The sequence below is a fragment of the Hyla sarda genome, chromosome 10 (assembly GCF_029499605.1).
Source record: "Hyla sarda isolate aHylSar1 chromosome 10, aHylSar1.hap1, whole genome shotgun sequence".
Lineage (NCBI taxonomy): Eukaryota > Metazoa > Chordata > Amphibia > Anura > Hylidae > Hyla > Hyla sarda.
Genome location: NC_079198.1, coordinates 126,498,220 through 126,523,064, shown reverse-complemented (window position 1 = coordinate 126,523,064; position 24,845 = coordinate 126,498,220). Strand labels below are relative to the sequence as shown.

General features: G+C 44.6%; 1 protein-coding gene across 2 annotated transcripts in view; it reads right to left on the bottom strand.

Moving 5' to 3' along the window:
- The window catches only part of UBASH3B (ubiquitin associated and SH3 domain containing B), a 131,595-nt gene extending 108,477 nt beyond the window's left edge, over nt 1-23,118 (bottom strand). For both annotated transcript variants that reach the window (XM_056543058.1, XM_056543059.1), the window contains exon 1: nt 22,793-23,118. In XM_056543058.1, the coding sequence (XP_056399033.1) occupies nt 22,793-22,920 (128 nt within the window). In that variant the 5' untranslated portion in view covers nt 22,921-23,118. The remainder of the gene's footprint in view (nt 1-22,792) is intronic.
- Between the last annotated feature and the right edge of the window lie 1,727 nt (nt 23,119-24,845).

The following is a 24,845-nucleotide window of genomic DNA, read 5'->3' as shown; positions in this document are numbered from 1 at the left end:
ACCACCTCCCAATGTTACTGCTCATGTATTCTGTAACAAATCAAAGCTTTAATTGTATTACACAGCCAAACCAACGATGGACTGGAGCCATTTCTGTTTGTCGAAACCATTCAGTCTAGTCTGGTAACCTAAAGCTGATCAGGTTTGTCCCATAAAGGGAACTTTAGAGATGGCCCATGGACACGGAACTGCACTTGCTATTTTAGGAAACAATAAGTTCCTGTTACAAAGTGTCAGAAATGTGAAGACACAGTAAATACATTGTCACAGACATCAGTGCTGGCCCCACTCCTGGGCCCCGTGGGCTCTCCTCCAACTCATAGGAAGCTCTGATGGAAAACAAGGCACATTGCTTGACCCTTCTGACCAGGGCCCTATTCACATGCAGAGTTCACCTTATATATCCAAGAGGGGTAAGGACCCTGTATACCACCACCTGCTATTACTATAGATGGGACGCCTTTGGTCGTTGTGTGTTGGAAATAAGAAGAAAAAAAATTATGAATAGCCAGCACTACTACCTAATACATGGGTGCACGCTGCTGTGGCAAATACAGAGTATACAAAAAGAAGGTTGGTCAAAAAATGGAGGCTCTTAGCGCACTTTTTGATCAAAACGTGTCCCCCATCCACCACGCGGAGGTGGCCTCATTTCGAATGGGGGGGTTTACCAAAAAACTAAACCCAATCCTTTTTTTTTTCTTTTTACCTATAGAAGTCTATTGGAGATACCATAAGAATGCCAAAAGTTCTCTAAAATAAAAAATATGCCACACCCAGAACATTTCTGACAAACTGACCCTGTGCCTAAAAACACCACTTAAGGCCCTATTCACAGGGCCAATAATGTGCGGAATGTTTGCCCGGACATTCTGCGCATTTGCTTGATTTGGCGAAACTACGACCACTCGGAAATGTGCCGTTGCTATAAAGCGCAATCCGCAGAAATATTCAATTGGGATTTATGGCGGAAATTCCGCCGTGTGCACAGTGCAGCAGAATCCTATTGAAATCAATGGGACTCCACTGCGGCGGAATGTTTCCGCGGAATTCTGTTCGGAAATTTTGTTGTGTGAAAAAAACAAAAAACTCCTATGGACACCAAGCTAACAACTGGCGGCAGCATTCTTGCCCCCCAAAAAAACACCAGGCCGCAGTGAGTATTTGGAGTGTAATCCCAGCCCTCGCGTCCGTTTTTTTACTGTGCGTTTCGGTATCCGTGTCATGAACTGGCAAGATGAGGATGGTCAAAAAGGACGGAAATTGACAATAAGCGATTGTCTCACTAGTAATACCAGTTTTTTTGGATATTTCACAATGCGACCAATGACTTGAAGGGGGGGGGGGGGGGTCACATAACTATCAGTTTCGCTCAGTGTGTGGTCATTACCGGTGGAAAAACATTTAGCTGTAGAAGCGATGACGTAATCGCTGCGAAGCCGTCGATCAATACGATAAAAGGTCAGAGGGGGCGAGCGCAGAACACGAGACACGAGAAGTGTGCAGGTTGTGGTTTACATAAGGGAAGCAGAACCAAGGTCACTGAGCAAGGAGAACGTGCAGCATACTGATAGACCAGTGTTTTCCAACCAGGGGGCCTTCAGCTGTTGCAAAACTACAACTCCCAGCATGCCCGGACAGCCATCGGCTGTCCGGGCATGCTGGGAGTTGTAGTTTTGCAACAGCAGGAGGCACGCTGATTGGGAAACACTGCATTAGACTCCCCCCTTTAGGATACCTGAAGGCTACCATACATGTATGCTGTACTAAAAAGACCATGGACAAAGAATGGGCAAAAAAGCACGGACCTCCAGCTAGTCCACTTGAGAGGTGAAAAATACGTAAAACTTGACTTTTAATCCATCAGGTTAAAAACATAGGATATCCATGGATATACGACACACAAAGAAGAAGAAGAAGAAACCGACGCGTTTCGAGCCTAGTCTGGCTCTTAGTCGTGCCACGACTAAGAGCCAGACTAGGCTCGAAACGCGTCGGTTTCTTCTTCTATCTGACTTCTGATCATCCAGCATTGCAGAGTGGTGAGCTGAAATAGTTTTCTTGATTTTTTTCTACTAAAAAGACCATACTCTTCAGCGCCACCTATTGGAGGTGGCACTAGAATGCAATTTTTTATTTTTATTTTTTGCATTCTGGAGGTGAGCTACTTTGCATACTTTTTGCATACTTAAAATTCCCCAGGTTAGCTTGGCAGTCTCCAAGACAGTGTTTCCTAACCAGAATGCCTCCAGCTGTTGCATAACTACAACTCCCAGTATGTCCAGACAGCCAGTGAGAAGACACATGACCCATCCCCTCCCCTTCCCCTTATGTATGCATACTTGTATATTGTGCCCAAGGAATTCAGTAGACGCGAAATATACAAAATGCAAAATGCCCGGAAAAAAATAAGAATAATCTTAATTTCCCCCTTCCTTTTCTTTTTCTTTTCATCTCACATTGCAAATATAAAACTGAGAAATAGATAAAGAAATCTCCTCTAGGTGTCCTCATTCTTCCTTTCATTGTCCTGCCTCTGGGTGTGATATAGCTGTCTGCAGCAGGAGCCTCTCCCCTCTGCAGTAGGGCATAAGAATTGTTAAACCCGGACCCTAGACTAAACTCCTTCCTCTCAGTCACTTCCCACAGCAGAAAACACAGAACAGATCTATATGGGGAAAGATTATCTCCTGTTTACTTCTATCGATCATTTCTAGGTTTAGTCCTCCTTTAAAGAGTACCTGTCATCACAAAAACTTTTTATATGTTGTTAATTAATGTATTAGAAACAACTTTCTAATAACATGTCATAAAAATTTTTTTATATTTATATATTTATTTTGACTTGTAAAAACTGACCACTAGGGGTCTCCCTACATGTCCCGACCGCAAGTCTCTCATAGAGTTCAGACTCATGCACGAATCCTAAATTTCATAGTGCAACCGGGACACTGATGAGCACAGCGCAGCTCCCTGCCTGTCAATCAGACAGGCGGGAGCAAGCGCTGTGCACGCTGCATGGCGCACCTCAGCTACATTTAAAGTGTACCTGTCATCAACAAAAACTTTTTATATAATGTAGATAATACCATTATATGTTTATTTGTAATATACATTGGCTAAAAAAATGTTGTATATTTTTGTCCCTGCAGCTATTGCCTGTGTGTCTCTATGAGGAATCCAAATACAGGAAGTGAGGGTGGACAAGCAGGGCTCTGTACACTGAGGACAAGCAGGGCTCTGTACACTGAGAACAAGCAGGGTTCTGTACAGTGAGGACAAGCAGGGCTCTGTACACTGAGGACAAGCAGGGCTCTGTACACTGAGGACAAGCAGGGCTTTGTACACTGAGGACAAGCAGGGCTCTGTACACTGAGGACAAGCAGGGCTCTGTACACTGAGGACAAGCAGGGCTCTGTACACTGAGGACAAGCAGGGATCTATACACTGAGGATAAGCAGGGATCTGTACAGTGAGGACAAGCGGGGCCCTGTACACTGAGGACAAGCAGGGATCTGTACACTGAGGACAAGCAGGGCTATGTACAGTGAGGACAAGCAGGGTTCTGTACAGTGAGGACAAGCAGGACTTTGTACACTGAGGACAAGCAGGGCTCTGTACACTGAGGACAAGCAGGGATCTGTACACTGAGGACAAGCAGGGATCTGTACAGTGAGGACAAGCAGGGATCTGTACAGTGAGGACAAGCAGGGCTCTGTACAGTGAGGACAAGCAGGGCTCTGTACACTAAGGACAAGCAGGGACCTGTACACTGAGGACAAGCAGGGCTCTATACACTGAGGACAAGCAGGGATCTGTACACTGAGGACAAGCAGGACTCTGTGCACTGAGGCTCTGTGACATGCTATAGGCTCACACATGAGGATGATTGACAAGCCAGGAGCCTGCACAGAACCCTGCTTGTCCCGCCCTCACTTCCTGTATTTGGACTCATCACAGGCAATAGCTGCAGGGACAGCACTTTTTCCCCATAAATATACATATTTTTTAACCGATGTATATTACAAATATACATATAATTGTATTATCTACATTATATAAAAAGTTTTTGTTGACGACAGGTACACTTTAACACTGCCTGCAGTGAGCAAGCTTTGAAAGAGGATTATGAAGGAAATGCAGGGCAAAAATTAAAAAGAAAAACTGTGGGGGGCAGGTAATGAAGAGGCCAACATACCAGCAGCATAATAAAAAGCAATGGAGATGGTGGCAGGTACCCTTTAAGGCTGGGATTACACACGTCCTAAATTTGACGGTTTTGCGGCCGGAAAAAACTTCACAAAAAAAAAAAAAACTTACAGTATACGCCCGGGCTTTAAAAAAAAAAAAAAATGTGTCTGGCATTTATCATTGTAGGTGTAAGTGAAGCATTTATCATTGTAGGTGTAAGTGAAGCATTTTTCTACACCTTTTTTTTGTGTGCTGGTAATGTGTAGGAGCACCAAATTTATTAAATGGTCATTTATCATTGTCTTTAGCGTGTTTTTTGTGTCTAGAAAAGGCGCAAAAAAGGCGCAAGCAGGGTTTATTTGCACCTTTTTTATGCCTTTTGGTTTACACATTTCTGCTGATTTTGAATTGCAATCCACTGATTTTGGCAATAGGCATGATATGGACGGGATTTATGAACTGTGCCTTTTTTGTGAAAAGGTGCAAAAAAGCGAAAAGCCACTGAAGTCTCTAAAACTACACCAGCCCAGACTTAGCTCAGCTTTTTGGTTTATGTGAGAAATTTCATAAAATGTGACCTGCACAAAATTTATCAAATGCCCTGTGACTTTTTAATAAATTTGGTGCTTCTACACATTACCAGCACACAAAAAGGTGTAAAAACATGCTTCACTTACACCTACAATGATAAATGCTTCACTTACACCTACAATGATAAATACTTCACTTACATCTACAATGATAAATGCTTCACTTACACCTACAATGATAAATGCTTCACTTACACCTACAATGATAAATGCTTCACTTACACTTACAATGATAAATGCTTCACTTACACCTACAATGATAAATGCTTCACTTACACCTACAATGATAAATGCTTCACTTACACTTACAATGATAAATGCTTCACTTACACCTACAATGATAAATGCTTCACTTACACCTACAATGATAAATGCTTCACTTACACCTACAATGATAAATGCTTCACTTACACCTACAATGATAAATGCTTCACTTACACCTACAATGATAAATGCTTCATTTACACCTACAATGATAAGGCTAGGTTCAGACTACGAAATTTACGCCTGCAATTTTGCTTTGAAATTGCAGGCAGAAATTCTGCTTGCTAAAATGTATAGTGTAGTGAATGGCTTTCCGTTCACAAATTCACACTTCGGAATTTGTGAAGCGGAATTTGTGAACGGAAAATCCGCTTGGAAATTTCCGCCTGAAGAAAGGGGTTGCTCTTTCTTCAGGCGGAAATCCGCACGGAACACATTGCAGTCTATGGGAGACTGCAGTGTCCGCGCGGTCCTAGCGCCGACTGATTCAGTCAGCGCCGGCCGTACTCGGAATCTCCGGGCGGAAATTTTCTGCCCGGAGATTCCGTAATCTGAACCTAGCCTAAATGCTTCACTTACACCTACAATGATAAATGCTTCACTTACACATACAATGATAAATGCTTCACTTACACCTACAATGATAAATGCTTCACTTACACCTACAATGATAAATGCCGGCCAAAGCATTTGATACATTTTGTGCAGATCACATTTTCTGAAATTTCTCTCTTCACATACACCAAACAGCTAAGCTAATTCTGGGCTGGTTTAGTTTAAGAGACTTTTCAGTGGCTTTGCACCTTTTTTGCACCTTTTCACAAAAAGGCGCAGTTCATAAAACCCTTCCATATCACGTGTATTGCCAAAATCTGTGGATTGCAACTCAAAATCAGCAGAAATGTGTAAACCAAAAGGCGCAAAAAAGGCACAAATAAACCCTGCTTGCGCCTTTTTATGCACCTTTTCTAGTAACAAAAAACTGTCTAAAGACAATGATAAATGTTGGCCAGTGTGTATTAGTATAGTTTTCTTCCTTTGGCGTTTTATCACATAACTTTTATTTTTTATTATTGTGTGATTCTTTTGATTTTTTTTATTTGAAGAATTAGGAGGAAAAACAATAATAAAAAAACAATATTAAAAACATATACCGTAGCATATTTTCTAGCATCTTTTTCAAACTAGGAAAAAAGCCAACATTTCATGAAAAAAAACACCATACCGTCAGCATACTGCGATTTAGAAAAACTGCCCAAACCTAAAAATGCCACAAAAAGAGTGAAAATAAATACAAAATAAAAAAATAGGCTATGTGGGTATGGCGTTTCATATTTTCCTATTAACTCCCAGCTAATTGGACACAGTGTTTTTGACTGCACAAAAAACAAAACAAAATACGTTTATGTTTTTTTTCCTGCCAAGTGGTCTGCAAGCCTAAGACATGTGGCAAATATTATGGGACTAATCTTGGTGCAAATTCCCAAAGAATTCTCTTGCCTTTTAATTTTTCTTGTTCTATCTCCTCCTCTGTGTTTAATTTCTAATGTCTATTTGCATCTTACATACATGTAATAAAATAGTAATAAATATATAAAAAAAAAAAAAAATTAAGGGGTTTTCTGGCCCCTAATATCGCCACGCCCCCTCTCATAGACATGAACGGAGGGGCGTGGCATCACCAGGGGGTGTGGCCGTGACGTGACACCACGTCCCCGTCTCGGAGGCAGCGCCTAGCACAGAATGCCGGGGCTGCACCAAGATTGCGGGGGTCCCAGTGGTGGGACCCCTGCGATCATACATCTTATCCCCTATCCTTTGGATAGGGGATATGATGTATAAGGCTGGAATAACCCTTTAAATACATAAAAAAAAATTAAAATGCTAAATAAAGAGCAAAAGGAGCTTTATTGTTGCTCCAAAGATATGAAATAAATATAAAATATTTACTAAATAAATATATTTAAAAAAATTACAGACAGGAAAACGCATGCCTAATTGATTTTTATAGATAAAAGGGGTGAGAAAAAGAGAAAAGTTAAATTAAAAAATTTCAAAATTTTTTCTTTGTTTTTAGCCCAAAACAGATCCAATTGCAAGAGACAAATCATCAGTTTGTCCCCCTTAAAGGTCGGTGCGATCTGACAACCGGTTGTTTGTTTCACCATTATTTGATGTATATATATATATATATATATATATATATATATATATATATATATATACAAAAAAAAAAAAAAAAAAATACTTTCTTTTTTCTTGTATATATATATATATATATATATATATATATATATATATACAGTCATGGCCGTAAATGTTGGCACCCCTGAAATTTTTCTAGAAAATGAAGTATTTCTCACAGAAAAGGGTTGCAGCAGCACATTTGTGTGTATTGGAACTAAACCAAAAAAGGGAGGAAAAAAAGCAAATTGGACATAATGTCACCAAACTCCAAAAATGGGCTGGACAAAATTATTGGCACCCTTTCAAAATTGTAGCATGTGATGCTCCTTTAAATTCACCTGGGGCAAGTAACAGGTGTGGGCATTATAAAAATCACACCTGAAAGCAGATAAAAAGGAGAGAAGTTCACTTAGTCTTTGCATTGTGTGTCTGTGTGTTCCACACTAAGCATGGACAACAGAAAGAGGAGATGAAAACTGTCTGAGGACTTGAGAACCAAAATTGTGGAAAAATATCAACAATCCCAAGGTTACAAGTCCATCTCCAGAGATCTAGATTTGCCTTTGTCCACAGGCGTAACATTATCAAGAAGTTTACAACCCACTGCACTGTAGCTAATCTCCCTGGGTGTGGACGGAAGAGAAAAATTGATGAAAGGTGTCAATGCAGGATAGTCCGGATGGTGGATAAGCAGCCCCAAACAAGTTCCAAAGATATTCAAGCTGTCCTGCAGGCTCAGGGAGAATCAGTTTCAGTGTGAATTAACCGTCGACATTTAAATGAAATGAAACACTATGGAGGAGACCCAGGAGGACCCCACTATGGAGGAGACCCAGGAGGACCCCACTATGGAGGAGACCCAGGAGGACCCCACTATGGAGGAGACCCAGGAGGACCCCACTATGGAGGAGACCCAGGAGGACCCCACTATGGAGGAGACCCAGGAGGACCCCACTATGGAGGAGACCCAGGAGGACCCCACTATGGAGGAGACCCAGGAGGACCCCACTATGGAGGAGACCCAGGAGGACCCCACTGCTGACACAGACATAAAAAAACAAGACTACATTTTGCCAAAGTGAACTTGAGTAACCAAAATCCTTCTGGGAAAACGTCTTGTGGAAGGCATCATGAAATCTGAGGATTACCTACGGATTTTGGGTCGCACTGTACAGCCCAGTGTCAGAAAGCTGGGTTTGCATCCGAGATCTTGGCTCTTCCAGCAGGACAATGACCTCAAACATACGTCAAAAAGCCCCCAGAAATGGATGGAAACAAAGCGCTGGAGAGTTCTGAAGTGTCAGCAATGAGTCCAGATCTAAATCCCATTGAACACCTGTGGAGAGATCTTAAAATTGCTGTTGGGAAAAGGCGCCTTCCAATAAGAGACCTGGAGCAGTTTGTAAAGGAAGAGTGGTCCAACATTCCGGCTGAGAGGTGTAAGAAGCTTATTGATGGTTGTAGGAAGCAACTGATTTCGGTTATTTTTTCCAAAGGATGTGAAACCAAATATTAAGTTAAGGGTGCCAATAATTTTGTCCAGCTCATTTTTGGAGTTTGGTGACATTATATCCAATTTGGTTTTTTACCCTCCCTTTTTTGGTTTAGTTCCAATGCACACAAAGGGAATAAACATGTGTATAGCAAATCATGTGTTACTGCAATCCTTTCCTGTGAGAAATACTTAGGGGTGCCAACATTTACAGCCATGACTGTGTATATCTTTTTTTTTTTTTTTGAGACTGTCACAAAAATTAGAGCGACCGTCGCAGCTCCACATATCACACAGGCCCCTTGGCGACGCGGTCGGATGATCGCAGGCAGACGGCGCGGTCATGTAGCAGGTTACGCGTATAATATTTCATCATCATTAACGTAAAAGGACATATAAAAATCTGCGGATGTTACAAGCGAATTGTGAGCGGAGGACAAGACCTGGCAGAGGACTGAACGCCAGATCTGGGTTGAGTGGCCGCCGCCAATCAGTCGCGTTTGCCCCATTTTGTGGAATCTACGCCCACGCTGTTTGCCGGTGACTCATCTGTAGTGTATAAATTTGGATTTACAGTTTATATACACACAGTTTCCACTCCGCACATGAACATACAAACTGATAATAAAGAATTGTATGTTCACAGTCACCACTAATCTGATAAATGAATAATTGCTTCCCCCACTAGGGAAGGGGGGGGGGGGGTCACTTACTTATTTGGCGTTCATAATCATTCTGCCCTTATTGTGATCAACCCTGTATGCACTGACTTCCTGCGGAGATTGAATTTATAGCCAATGCGAGCAGCAGTGTAAAGCATGGTGGATGGAGAACTCTCTCTCTCTCTCTCTCTCGCGCTGTCCCTAATAAGACAGAATTCAGACTTTATCAGACTCCAGTGAAAGCTTTACTAAGGCTAAGTTTCTACTTGGTTTTTTTGTGGCCCAAAAAAACGGCAAAAAAAAAAAAAAAACGCCACAGCATCTTCCTGTGTTTGGCGTTTTTTTCTTAATTTTTTTCTGGCGTTTTTTGCCTTTGAGTGGAAATTGCATTTTTGGCCCCTTTTTATCAAAATTTCTTGGGTACCAAAACAAATATATACCGTATTTTTTGCCGTATAAGGCGCACTTTTTCTTCCCCAAAACTGGGGGGGAAAAATTCGGTGCGTCTTATACGGCGAATATACCCCTATCGCGGCGGTCCCTGCGGCCATCAACGGCAGGGACCCGCGGCTAATACAGGACATCACCAATCGCGGTGATGCCCTGTATTAACCCTTCAGACTCTGACCGCCGGGTCTGAAGGGAAAGTGACACTAACCCGGCTGTTCAGTCGGGCTGTTCGGGACCGCCGCGGTGAATTTCACCGCGGCGGTCCCGAACAGCCCGACTGAATAGCCGGGATTGTGCTTACAGGACACCGGGAGGGACCTTACCTGCCTCCTCGGTGTCTTCTCCGTTCAGGGATCCCCTGTATGGCCGGCGCTCTCCTTCCTCGTCGTCTCGTACGTGCGTCGGCGTGCGTAACAACGTGATGGCGGCGACGGAGAGCGAGGATACCCGGCCGACAGCAGAGATGTTCCGGAGCGACGGGGACACGGCGACAGCGATGGAGCGACATCCAGGGCAGCGGTGACGGGTCCGGAGCAGCGAGGACACGTGAGTATTACCTCCTATGCAGTGGTTTTCAATCTGCGGACCGCCAGATGTTGCAAAACTACAACTCCCAGCATGCCCGGACAGCCGTTGGCTGTCCGGGCATGCTGGGAGTTGTAGTTTTGCAACATCTGGAGGTCCGCAGGTTGAAGACCACTATTGGGTTCAAAATCTTTATTTTTTTAGATTTTGCACCTATAAATTGGGTGAGTCTTATACGCCGGTGCGTCCTATAGGGCGAAAAATACGATATATATATTTATATATATATATATATATATATATATATATATGTATATATAAAAGATGCAGGAGTGAAATTCATATTTTTATAACAAAATTTGTATTAATTATGAGACGGATCAATTTACGTGTGCAGGCAGGGCACTAAAAATGTAGCTGACAATAATAAAAATGTAGTGTGTGTGTGTGTTTTTTTTTTCACTTAAAAAAGTATTTTTTAGGTAGTACTACCACTCCCAGCATGGAACACAGCATGAATGAGTGAGTGGCCGGCCAGCCAGAGTACAGAGCAGAGATGCGAGCACTGGAGAAAGCCGCTCCGCATCTCAGGGAAGAAGGATGATCGCAGCGGATGTCAGGAGTGACGCCTGCTGTGATCTGTCCTTAACTGCAGGTACTACTACTCCCAACATGGAGTACACTCTGCTCCATTCTGGGAGCTGTAGTACCTGCATTAATAGACACTCCTGACATCCTCCAGTATAATTTATAGATGCGGTCGGCCGTTCTTCTATGGTCCCTGCACTGCCGTATATATACCCATATTCCTATTTCCCACAGAGAGCTGTGATTGGCCAGATGGTTCCAGCCAATCACAACTCTCTGTGGGAAATATGAATAGGTGTATATTTACGTCAGTGCAGGGGACCATAGAAGAGAGGCCGCATCTATAGATTATACAGGTAGATCATAATTGATGTCAGAAGTACAGGTACTACTACTCCCATCATGGAACAGTATGTTCCATGCTGGGAGTAGTAGTACTACTCAAAAAATGAAAGAAAAAAAAATTAAAAACACACACACACTACATTTTTATTATTGTCGGCTAAATTTTTAGGTCCCTGCCCGCCCACATAAATTGATCCCTGTTTTAAAAAATTGTTAAAATTTTGTTATAAAAACATACATTTCGTTAGATACAATTTTTTCCATCACTACTGTATCTTTTTTTTCTTTTTTTTATGTTACCCTATGAAATTTTCCAAAAAAAGGTATCTCCATCACTTTTTTGGAGTCCAAAAAAGAAAGAAAAAAAACGCCAAAGTTAAAACCCACATGTCGTTTTTCTTGGCATTTTTTTTTACTCCCATAGACTTCTATGGGAGAAAAATGCCACGATTTCGGGGGGGGGGGGGGAAACGCCATAGGCTCAACATGCTGCGACTTTGCAAAACTGCCAAGGAGCTAAAAAAATACAAAATAAAAAAAGAGTGAAAAAACACCAAAAGGATTTAAAAAAAGCCAAACTGAAAAACGCAAAGTGGAAAAAGAATTTAGCGATTTCTCATTGATTTACAGCTAACATCTGGCTGCAGCATTTTTTCAATGAAAAAACGCCATGGAAGCCGTTTTGGCGTTTTTTTTTAGTTTTTTTCCACTGGTGAGCACAGGACCTGACGCCTCCTCCTTCTGTCAATGATCTTCAAGACAGATGCGAATGGCGAACGATAACTATGGTTTTATGTCCAGGAGGGGGTCGAAATGCCCTTGCAAAAAGGTTGTCAGGACCGTACTGGGCCAAGACACAGAGAGCAGTAAAAAAGTAAGATACTAAAAATAATAATAATAAAGGGATTATTGTTGTGTGTTATCCTTTAATTACATAAAGTGTACAGTAGATGACAGACTGCAGAGTTTCAGCCTACTCCAAGTAACACTCCGCAGCAAGGCCCTTTTCTATTCAGTGTGCACCAACTGAAGGTACCCAACGGCCGCTAGGGCAAAGATTTGGGTGAAAAAAACTCCTTAGCGCAGTGTTTCCCAACCAAGGTGTTTCCAGCTGTTGCAAAACTTCAACTCCCAGCATGCCCGGACAGCCAACGGCTGTCCGGGCATGCTGGGAGTTGTAGTTTTGCAACAGCTGGAAACGCTTCGGTCGGGAAACACTGCCTCAGCATTTTACAATAAGACATCCTAAATGGAGAAATCAGATCAGAAACAACGTCTTCCCGCACTACACCAACACGCTGACACCCTACTGGCAGCGGGCATCAGTAAAATTGGGTGTTTTTTCTTTTTAGCTATAAAAAGTTTTTAGGCTACAAACACACAAATCTTGTTTTTGACTTTAATCGGAAACAAAAAAATAAAAATAAAAATGCCACAAAGAAACCTGCAACCCCCCCTCTACCCCCACAAGAATAGTGGCCCTGATTTACTAAGAGTGTTGTGTAGTTTTCTTTGTGGGTTTTAATTCCCTACAAATACGCTGCGAAAATGTGCTCGTCTGAACGTACCCTAAGGGTGCGTTCCCACAGGGCGTATACGCAGCGTATTTGACGCTGCGCAAAATGTATGTCAGCAGCGGGAAATACGCTGCGTATCTCTTGCTCACTATACACACAGGGCTTTCCGGCGGCAGCCCTATGTGTGTAGTGAGTTTTGGAGGCGGGGCCGCGTGCCGGCGTATCTGTGACGCGCGGCCCCGCCTCCAAAACTCACTACACACATAGGGCTGCCGCCGGAAAGCCCTGTGTGTATAGTGAGCAAGGGATACGCAGCGTATTTCCCGCTGCTGACATACATTTTGCGCAGCGTCAAATACGCTGCGTATACGCCCTGTGGGAACGCACCCTTAGGGAACATTCACATGGATGGATTACCTGCGGATTTTCCGCAGCGTATTTGCTGCGGAAAATCCGCAGCGGATTCTGCTACCATTGACTTCAATGGGTCCAAAGGGAAATCTGCAAATCTGCCCCTATTGTGGATTTTCTGCTGACCCATTGAAGTCAATGGTAGCAAAATCCACTGCAGATTTTCCGCAGCAAATACGCTGCGGAAAATTCGCAGGTAATCCCCCCATGTGAATGTTCCCTAATCCGCCAGTAATCCACCCGTGTGAACAAACACCTTAAAGTTACAAAAATTGGTAAAAGAAAAAAAAAGATCAAAAAAGGTAGATTTTTAATTTTTTTTTAAAATAATAAAGTGTTCCATTTGTTGACGATGGAAATTTGGCCAGTAGTGCACACGAGGGGAATCGGGTCATTTTAAAAAGGGTATTACATTATTTAACATGTTTTTTATCTTCAGCCAATTTTGGGTAAAATGCGGCCAAATTGGAAGATTTTTAACTGATTTGCATAAAACAGCTTTTTACAAAAACAGTCAATTTTTTTACGACTATAAAAAGCAGCCAAAAAATACTGTATGTACAGCCAAAGGCTATTTTTTCTCTCCCTTGTCTTTATCCTGTGATTCTTTTATCACGTGATGAAAAAAACGCCCAGAAAAAACGTTAATGCTAAACCTACATGGTATTTTTTTTTTGTTTTTTTATTTTTTTTTTTTTTTCTTTCATAGACCTTCTATGGGAGAGAAACGTCATAGCCCAAAAAAAAAAATTTGCTAAAGTCTGCTGCGAGCCTAAAAACACAGAAAACGCCAAAGATTAGTGAAAAAGCGCCACGTGGGTTTCAAATTTCATAAATCCTAATTGGCTTTCAGCTAACCTCTAATCACAGTGGGGTTTTTTGTGGTGTTTTATTTTTTTAATTTTTTGGGGGGCGTTAGAGAAAAAAAAAAAAAAAAACTTAGCCCGTCTAGTAGCCACCCCAAAAGTCCAGGATTTAAAGGGGTACTCCACTGCTCAGCGTTTAGAACAAACTGTTCCGAACGCTGGAGCCGGCGACGGGAGCTTGTGATGTCATAGCCCCGCCCCCTCAATGCAAGTCTATGAGAGGGGGCATGACAGCCATCACGCCCCCTCCCATAGACTTGGATTGAGGGGGCGGCCGTGACGTCATGAGGAGGCGGGGCTATGGCTTCACGAGTTTATTGGATTGAACGCACTCAACTAGTGAAAGAGTTGGCCCGTTTTCTGAACATATTTGTTCAGAGCCCCCCCCATAAACAAGAAGGACCTCAGTGACCAGCTGCAATCTGTGATGGGGAATTCAATTTCCCTGCAGCACCACCACAGGACAAATGAAGTATTACACAGTTACCATAGAAATCAATAGGCTGTTTATGTAATGCAAAGCTGGCCAGAGCGTGGCCAGCTCCGGCATTTGGAACAGTTTGTTTCAAACGCTGAGCAGCGGAGTACCCCTTTAATATTGTCCTTAACACATAATTCTGTAATAAGATATTGGAAAATGAGTGGTTCCATTCACGTCAATGGAAATGATCTGCAATACCACACACAACCTGAGGGCAAGAGTGGCGCCTTCAATGGTTCCCTTGTCTGTGGAGGGAAAAAGGAATAAGAGCGGCGGACACCGCCTTGTGTATTACCCAGGGGTAAGATAGTGGTGAGTGGGAGGGGGGGGGGGGGGGGATGGGGGGGGGGGGGGGCAGCCCCGCGTAGCTTATAGATAGCTTGTGATAGTAGTAAATGCGCATGTAACCCACAATCAAGTTGGGGTACTGTAGGTGCGAGCCGCTGCTGAGCCAAAGGGTTGCAGGAGGAGACAAAGTCATCCTGGAATAGGTAGAAGAAGAAAGGCAGGGGAAAAAAAACTTGAAGTCGGCGCTGCTGACTCTTGTGAGAAGGATGAGGCTGACCCAGAGGTAATGGAAAAGTCCTCAGCAGGACATTTTTTTTATCGAAAGAAAATAAAAAACGGACAGGATTACGCGTTTTGGAAGGATCCCTCCCTTCCTCAGATCTGAGGAAGGGAGGGATCCTCCCGAAACGCGTAATCCTGTGTGTTTTTTATTTTCTTTCAATAAAATGTCTGGCTGAGGACTTTTCCATTACCTCTGGCTTAGCCTCATCCTTCTCACAAGAGTCAGCAGCGCCAACTTCAAGTTTTTTATTCCTGTCAATGGTTCCCGGGGCCCTATGATAAGCCAACAATGTGCGATGTCAGCTGACAATTGTAAAGTACAGGATTTGTTGGTACGAATATATATACATAATTATTATTATTAGCATATCTTGGTAGATAATAATATTTATATAGCACAAACAGTACATGGTACATTGATATCAGGTCTGGTATAATGTACAGTCCTCTGAAAAGTGAAACAGGATGAAGGGTGAGCGGTCACAAGATATTCTCAAGAGTCAATGACCAAGCGTGACCGAGAAGTCCGTCTCACTGTATATACAGAGGCGCTGCACATAAGGAAGTTGCTTCTTCTTCACCCAAGAAACAACTTCCCTAACCCGCTGAGCTTACAATCTTATGTAACTGAGCTGTTCACTATTAACCCCAGCAGTCCTTTTAGTGTTCTTAAGGGACACTAACCCTAAAACCCCCCTAGCTTATAATAGTTCTGGAACGTTATAAGAGGGATCGCTAATAACATGTTGGCCCTAATTTACCGTATATACTCGAGTATAAGCCGACCCGAATATAAGCCGAGGCCCCTAATTTCACCCCAAAATCCCAGGAAAAGTTATTGACTCGAGTATAAGCCTAGGGTGGGAAATACATCATCCCCCCCCATGTCATCATCCAGACCCCCGTCATTAACACCCTCACCATCATCACCCTGTCATCATCCCCCCTTCATCATCACCGCCTGTCATCATCCCCCCTTGTCATCATCCCCTTCCCCCTTCATCATCCCCTTGTCATCATCCTCTTATCATCCCACACCCCCCCTTCATCATCCCCCTGTCATCATCCCACACCGCCCCTTCATCATCCCCTTGTCATAATCCCACCCCCCCTTCATCATCCCCTTGTCATCATCCCACACCCCCCCCTCATCATCCCCTTGTCATCATCACCACGTCATCATAATCACCCCCCCCTTCATCATCACCGCTTGTCAATGTCTGATACAGTGGTCTTCAAGCTGCGGACCTCCAGATGTTTCAAAACTACAACTCCCAGCAAGCCCGGGCAGCCATCGGCTGTCCGGGCTTGCTGGGAGTTGTAGTTTTGAAACCTCTGGAGGTCCGCAGGTTGAAGACCACTGCGGCCTTCGACATCATCCAGCCCCCTCTCACCCCCTTTAGTTCTGTACTCACCTCCGCTCGGCGGGACATTAGGGTGCGCTGGTCCGGTGCTGCAGGACTGTCCGATGGGGAGGTCCTCCGGTGGGATAGTGGTTCCGGGCTGCCATCTTCACCCGGAATAGAGGCATTGCCTTGACGATGACGTAGAGGGACGTTGGTAATGAACGTCCCTCTGCGTCGTCGTCAAGGCAGCGTGACTATTCCGGGGCCGGGCCCCAAGCGCGGAGAAGAGGCCCCCCGGTGAAGATGGCAGCCCGGAACAACTATCCCACCGGACGACCTCCCCACCGGACAGTCCTGCAGCACCGGACCAGCGCACCCTAACATCCCGCCGAGCGGAGGTGAGTACAGAACTAAGGGGGGTGAGAGGGGGGGCTGGATGATGTCGAAGGCCGCAGTGGTCTTCAACCTGCGGACCTCCGGAGGTTTCAAAACTACAACTCCCAGCAAGCCCGGACAGCCGATGGCTGCCCGGGCTTGCTGGGAGTTGTAGTTTTGAAACCTCTGGAGGTCCGCAGGTTGAAGACCACTGAGGGCGGAGAGTTCACTCGAGTATAAGCCGAGGGGGGTATTTTCAGCACGAAAAACTCGGCTTACATTCGAGTATATACGGTACTAAGAGTGTTGTGTAGGTTTCTTTGTGGGTTTTAATTCCCTACAATTTATTTTCCATGGTATTTACTAAGGTTTCCCTACATTTTGCTTTTTTTACAACTGCTCTGATCTGTCGGGTTCTCCTCAGCTCAAATCCACCACATTTTATGTGGAAACCTTAGTATATATGTTGGGTTTTTGTGAAAATGTCGGAAAGACGCCCCTTTTTGGAGACCACGCCCCTTTTCCCAGCGTCCACGCCCCTTTTTCGGGTTTTCTTTGCAAAATGGAGAGTTGGTTGGGGTTTTTTCAATTCTGGCACAATTTCTGGCGCACAGGATGGCGGCGATGGAGAGCGACGATCCAAGGCAGCGGTGAGCGGCGGGGACACGTGAGTATAACTTTCTATATTACTATTACACGGATCCCTCAACATACTGTGGTGTCCCGGTACCGTATTGTATACGTTACCTGTATAGAGGTCCCCATAGTCAGAGTCCCTAGGACGTCGGGGTCCCTCTTTTGTAGTTTTCCCCTTGTCACCTCTCACTTAGTCGATGACTATATAGCAGCTCTATTTAACATTAATATAAGGATAAATATGTATATATTCAGTTATCTACCTGTTCGGAGCGTAGAAGGACCTGCGGGTCACGTGATCAGGTTGAAACTCTATGGTTTTGCTACAGGACCTTTGGAGGTTCCCCTGACGTGTTCACCCACAATGCACTGTAACGGTGAGTGACAGCCGTTACGGACCAATCCAAAACGGCCGGCCCCTGCCCATATAAGGGACCTGCGCCATCTTGATCCGCTCTCTTGGGTTGCTGATTCTGGAAGAGGTAGGACCTCCGCAGCTTACAAGACGATTTACTAGGCCAAAGCCTTGCGGCCTCGGCCTCTAACATACCGGACAGACTAAGCAATTCCCCGCTACTCATCGCAAGATCACTGGACCTAATTACTTCCCTAAATCCGGCGGATCTCTGCTACATAATCCTTAAAAAGCTAAATTGGGTTTATCTGATCCCAACCGACTGTCAATCGCTGCTCAAGCTGTATGTAAAGAGACTCTGTTATCTGGACTGTTACTACATGCACAGAAATTCCTCAGTAAAAGTTCCTGCAAGTTTTCAGTTAACAGCGGTCGTGGACAATCCTTTATTTCTGCATCACCTATTGCTCTTGGGAAGGGTGGCAATAGGCCTATCAACAAACACAGCATTTAACCCTCACCCTGGCGTCACGAGTGACAAGGGTTAACAGCGCCCTTAACTATCCTGAACAGCAACACCCTAAATACCCTACACCCCCACAAGACAGTATCCTCTCCTCCGCCACCACAATACGATGGATTCAAGTAACGATGGTTCATTTGGACCGAATTACCATCGTATGTTGAGGGACCACTGTAATATAGAAAGTTATACTCACGTGTCCCCGCTGCTCCGGACCGTCACCGCTGCCCGGGATCGTCACTCTCCATCGCCGTCATCACGTGGCTGCGCACACCGCTCCTATTGAATGAGGGGACGCCGTGCGCGGCAACGTGATGACAACAAAAGAGAGCAACGGCCATGCAGCGGAGCATGAAGAGGACGGTCCGGAACGTCAGGGACAGATGAGTGACACTCACCGGAGCACACGGGGCACATTAAACGGCTATCCGGTGGATGCTGAAGCAGTCTGCGCTGCCGGATAGTCGTTTATGCGATGGCCCCGACTAGAGATGAGCGAACTTACAGTAAATTCGATTTGTCACGAACTTTTCGGCAGTTGATGACTTTTCCTGCATAAATTAGTTCAGCTTTCCGGTGCTCCGGTGGGCTGGAAAAAGTGGATACAGCCCTAGGAGACTCTTTCCTAGGAATGTATCCACCTTTTCCAGCCCAACGGAGCACCTGAAGGCTGAACTAATTTACGCAGGATAAAGTCATCAACTGCCGAGCCGAGAAGTTCGTGACAAATCGAATTTACTGTAAGTTCGCTCATCTCTAGCCTTGACATACAAAAGCATCGTATGTTGATGCTGCCTCTGAGAGGCCATCGTATGTTGAAATGATCGTATGTCGGGGCCATCGTAGGTCGGGGAATCACTGTATTATTGCACGGATCCCTCATCATACAATGGATTCAAGTAACGATGGTTCATTTGGAACGAATTACCATCGTATGTTGAGGGAACGCTGTACTGGAGCGTTATAAGAGGAGCGGCGGTCACATATAATGTAAATGTCTATAGAGGTATATTAGTGCAAAACTACAACTCCCAGCATGCCCGGACAGCCAAAGGCTGTCCGGGCATGCTGGGAGTTGTAGTTATGCAACAGCTGGAGGCACACTGCTTGGGAAACACTGCTCTAACCATTGAATGACTAACACTACCGCCAGCTTTGCACTATTTGCAAGGTGAAATTACTAGCTCTTCTGCCAAGTGTCCTTAATACTTCTCTTACACAACTTCGGGGAGACATTGGGGGGAGATTTATCAAAACTTGTACAAAGGAAAAGTTGCCCAGTTGCCCATAGCAACCAATCAGATCGCTTCTTTCATTTTGCAGAGGCCTTGTTAAAAATGAAAGCAGCGATCTGATTGGTTGCTATGGGCAACTGTGCAACTTTTCCTCTACACAGGTTTTGATAAATCTTCCCCCATTGTATTCTGCCAAAATGTTTTTACAATAACCCAGCTGAACGTTCCAGAAAATGTTAACCCCTTAACGACCACGGACGTAAATGTACGTCCTGGTTTGCCGGGACTTCCCGCACCAGGACGTACATTTACGTCCTGTGTGTGACCGCGAGCATCGGCAGGGTGCTCTCGTCATACACGGCAGGATCCGGCTGCTAGCAGCAGCCGGGGACCCGCCCGTAATGGCCGACATCCGCGATCACGCGGATGTCCGCCATTAACCCCTCAGATGCGGTGATCAATACAGATCACGGCATCTGCGGAATTGCGGTACTTTGATTGGATGATCGGACCGCCCGCAGCGCTGCCGCGGCGATCCGATCGTCCTGCATGGCGGCCGGAGGTCCCCTCACCTGGCTCCGGCCGTCTCCCGGGGTCTTCTGCTCTGGTCTGCGATCGAGCAGACCAGAGCAGAAGATCACCGATAATACTGATCAGTGCTAGGTCCTATACATAGCACTGAACAGTATTAGCAATGAAAGGATTGCTATAGATAGTCCCCTATGGGGACATAAAAAGTGTTTAAAAAAAAGTTGCAAAATGTAAAAATAAAAAGTAAAAAAAAAGTGAAAAATCCCCTCCCCCAATAAAAATGAAAATTGTAAGTTTTTTCCATTTTACCCCCAAAAAGCGTAATTTTTTTTTTAAATAAACATATTTGGTATTACCGCGTGCGTAAATGTCCGAACTATCAAAATATAATGTTAATGATCCCATACGGTGAATGGCGTGAACGTAAAAAATAAAAAAAATTCCAAAAATGCTGGTTTTTAGTCACATTTTATTCAAAAAAAATTAAATGATCTAAAAGTTTCATATATGCAAATGTGGTATCTAAAAAAAAGTACAGATGACGGTGCAAAAAATGAGCCCCCATACCACCCTATATACGGAAAAATGAAAATGTTATAGGTGGTCAAAATAGGGCGATTTTAGATTACTGATTTTGTACAAAAAGTTTTAGATTTTTTATAAGCGGTACAAAAATATAAAAGTATCTAGCCATGGGTATCATTTTAATCGTATTGACCCACAGAATAAAGAACACATGTCATTTTTACCGTAAATTGTACAGTGTGAAAACGAACCCCTCCAAAATGTGCAAAATTTTGGTTTTCATTTAAATTTCCTCCCTAAAAAAAAATTTTTTTTGGGTTCGCCGTCCATTTTATGGTAAAATGAGAGGTTTCATTACAAAGTACAATTGGTCACGCAAAAAACAAGCCCTTATATGGGTCTGTAGATGGAAATATAAAAGAGTTATGGATTTTAGAAGGTGAGGAGGAAAAAACGAAAACGTAAAAATAAAATTGGCCTGGTCCTTAAGGTGAAAATGGGCTTGGTCATTAAGGGGTTAAAGGGGTCCTGAACTTCCATAACACCCCCAACCATGATCTACAGCCTACACAGGAGGCAGAATCTAAAACAAGGTGCAAAAAGTTACACTGTCCCGATTGCTGCCTCTGGGTCCCAAATAGTAAAAATACAATATTATGCGATGTCATTAGGGTCACCTGAAAAAGCGTCGCTCCATTGTTAAACCTGTAAAGAAAATAAAAAAGGCTCCGACCTCCCTCAATTCTGCAGGGTGCTATTTGCTGTGATGCGTTTCCGTCAGTTTTTGGAAAAAAAATATATACTTTTTTCGAAACTGTCCCACGGTAACATAGACACACAGCGGATGTAACTGCGACACGTGACGGTGCAAGACTACAACTCCCAGCATGATGACATAGATTTTACTAGGTCAGTGGTCTCCTAACTGTGGACCTCCAGATGTTGCAAACTTGATATGCTGGGAGTTGTGTTCAAACTGTGGACCTCCAGATGTTGCAAAACTACAACTCCCAGCATGCCCGGACAGCCGTTGGCTGTCCGGGCATGCTGGGAGTTGTAGTTTTGCAAGGTCTGGAGATCTGGCATAATAGTCACGTCAAGAAGCAGAGAAGAGAAAGATGCGACAATGACATAGGCCTCAGGAATGGACGTAAAACACTGCAAATACTCATCCCTGAGCCAGATGGCTGCTGCGGAACCTCCTTGCACAAGTTTTCCTTTCCCCCCTCCTCCCATGTCACGGCATAGGTTTCACTAGGTCAGTGGTCTTCAGACTGTGGACCTCCAGATGTTGCAAAACTACAACTCCCAGCATGATGGCGTAAGTCTCGCTAGGTCAGTGGTCTCCAAACTGTGGACCTTCAGAGGTTGCATAACTACAACTCCCAGCATGATGGCGTAAGTATCGCTAGGTCAGTGGCCTTCAAACTGTGGACCTCCAGATGTTGAAAAACTGCAACTCCCAGCATGATGGCATAGGTCACTCTAGGTCAGTGGTCTCCAAACTGTGGACCTCCAGACGTTGCATAACTACAACTCCCAGCATGACAGCTTAGGTTTTGCTGCCTCCATATGTTGCAAAACTTGGACAGCTGGACATGCCGGGAGTTGTGTTCAAACTGCGCACCTCCAGATGTTGCAAAACTACAACTCCCAGCATGCCCGGACAGCCAACAGCTGTCCGGGCATGCTGGGAGTTGTAGTTTTGCAAGGACTGGCATAACAGTTACGTCAAGAACAGATGCGCAAAATGCAACCGAGGTCCAGGCCCCCAGATTAAGTCGAAACATACTGCGAATACGCATCCCCCAGCCAAGCGGCTGCTGCGGCACCTCTTTTCACAAGTTTTTCCTATCCGGCCCCCCCCACTCCCATGTCACGTGTCTCCGCTTATCCCAGTATGAACCCCCCTATCCCTCCAGCACTGCAGCTGTGTCTTATTTACACTGCAGTCCATCTGTAACGCAGGAAATCACAACACCGGGGGGGGGGAACACATGCCAAAAAATACCAGGGGGGCCCCCCCCCTAATACTCCGCAGACCATGCAAGAATTTAGCCAGATCACCGGGAGGACAGGCAACATAACCACCCGTAATATAGGAGAGCGTAAAAGGGTGAAACTCACGCCCTGGCTTTCGGGAATCCCATGGAGAGTAGGATTTCGAGGGACGATCCATGCTTGATGGTCCCGGTGCGGGGCTGCCTGTTCTTCCTGGGGATGATCTTGCTGTACAGGTCGTCTTTGGCAGCCATGGTAGGAGTTACGGGGTTAACGTACCATCCCTCAGAATAGAGCCATGTCACCGCAGCAGCAGCTCAGTGATAAGAGGCTACAGTAGTATCAGTAGCTTCCTGGTGCTGCAGTCACAGGCAGGGTAGGAAGTGACACATGGTAGCAGTAGCCCTGACACCAGACCCCCCCTGTCCCCTCCTGCGGACAGGTAATAGTCATGTTTGAATGGATCAAAAAAAAAAAAAGAAGAAAAAAAAAGAAGATGTGTCTTCCAGGCACACTCCCTCCCCTCCTTCTTAAAGGGACAGCGTAGCAATCTTATTTGTCAGCAATAAGGAATTCACAGCTACTGCCCATTCTATGCACATTCAGTTCTTCTTGGCAGACAATGAATCCCTCTTCAGCTGCCACCTGGTGGCGGAAAGTCGTTACGGCAATAGGTTTGGTTTTCGTATTTTTTTATTTATTTTTTTTTTCCTTTTTTTCTATCAATGGGGGATGTTTGATTCACAAATTTCCCACACAGCTGCAGTTCCGGCGAGTGGCTGAAAATTATGGGAATTGCGGAGCATGCGGGAAAAAAATAAAAAAAGATATCCGAGTGACGAATATCCCCGAGGCCACGTGCACATGGGAGGTAAATTTAGACGGAATCTACCGCCTATAAACCTCAATGGGATTCCGATGTCTCATTGATGCAGCGAAATTTCCGCCGGCGGCCATTTGGCAAAATGTAAAGACCAGTTTTTGGAATTTTTGCGAAATCGTGGGAGGAATCCGATTGAACTCGATGGGGCTTGAATTTCGGGAAAATTTGGTGTTTAGAGAGCGCAGAATTAAGACATAATTTCGGTGGAATTCCACAATTCCATTCAGAGAACTTTGGGGAAGGGAATTTGTGTGGAATTGCGGAATTCCAACATCAGCACTTCGCCATGGTATAGGTTTGACTAGGTCAGTGGTCTCCAAACTGTGGACCTCCAGATGTTGCAAAACTACAACTCCCATCCTGATGGCATAGCTTTTGCTAGGTCAGTGTTTTCCAAATGCTGGACTTCCAGATGTTGCAAAACTACAACTCCCAGCATGATGGCATAGCTTTCCCTAGGTCAGTGGTCTCCAAACTGTTGACCTCCAGATGTTGCAAAACTACAACTCCCATCATGATGGCATAGCTTTCGCTAGGTCAGTGTTTTCCAAACGCTGGACATCCAGATGTTGCAAAACTACAACTCCCAGCATGATGGTATAGCTTTCCCTAGGTCAGTGGTCTCCAAACTGTTGACCTCCAGATGTTGCAAAACTACAACTCCCATCATGATGGCATAGCTTTCGCTAGGTCAGTGTTCTCCAAATGGTGGACTTCCAGATGTTTCAAAACTACAACTCCCAGCATGATGACATAGGTTTTGCTAGTCAAACTGGGGATCTCCATTTGTTGCAAAAACTACAACTCCCATCATAATGGCATAGCTTTCCCTAGGTCAGCGGTCTCCAAACTGTGGACCTCCAGATGTTGCAAAACTAAACTCCCAGCATGATGACATAGGTTTTGCTAGTCAAACTGGGGATCTCCATGTTTTGCAAAACTACAACTCCCAGCATGCCCGGACAGCCGTTGGCTGTCCGGGCATGCTGGGAGTTGTGGTTTTGCAACATCTGGAAGTCCTTAGTTTAGAGACCATTGCGCTGGGTTATAAAACCATTCTGTAGGAATATCTGCCCATGTGGATAGGATCCCTTCTCACAGGTCCTGAGCTAATGGCCCTTGTAGGCTGCAGGCCTGAGGCTGCCTGTGGCCTACACAAGTAAGTGATGGCTCTTTGTCTACCTCATCCCATGAATGTCTAAGGGGGAAATTTATCAAAACCTTTTCAGAGAAAAAGTTGCTGAGTTGCCCATAGCAACCAGATTGCGTCTTTGATTTTTTTCACAGGCCTTTTCA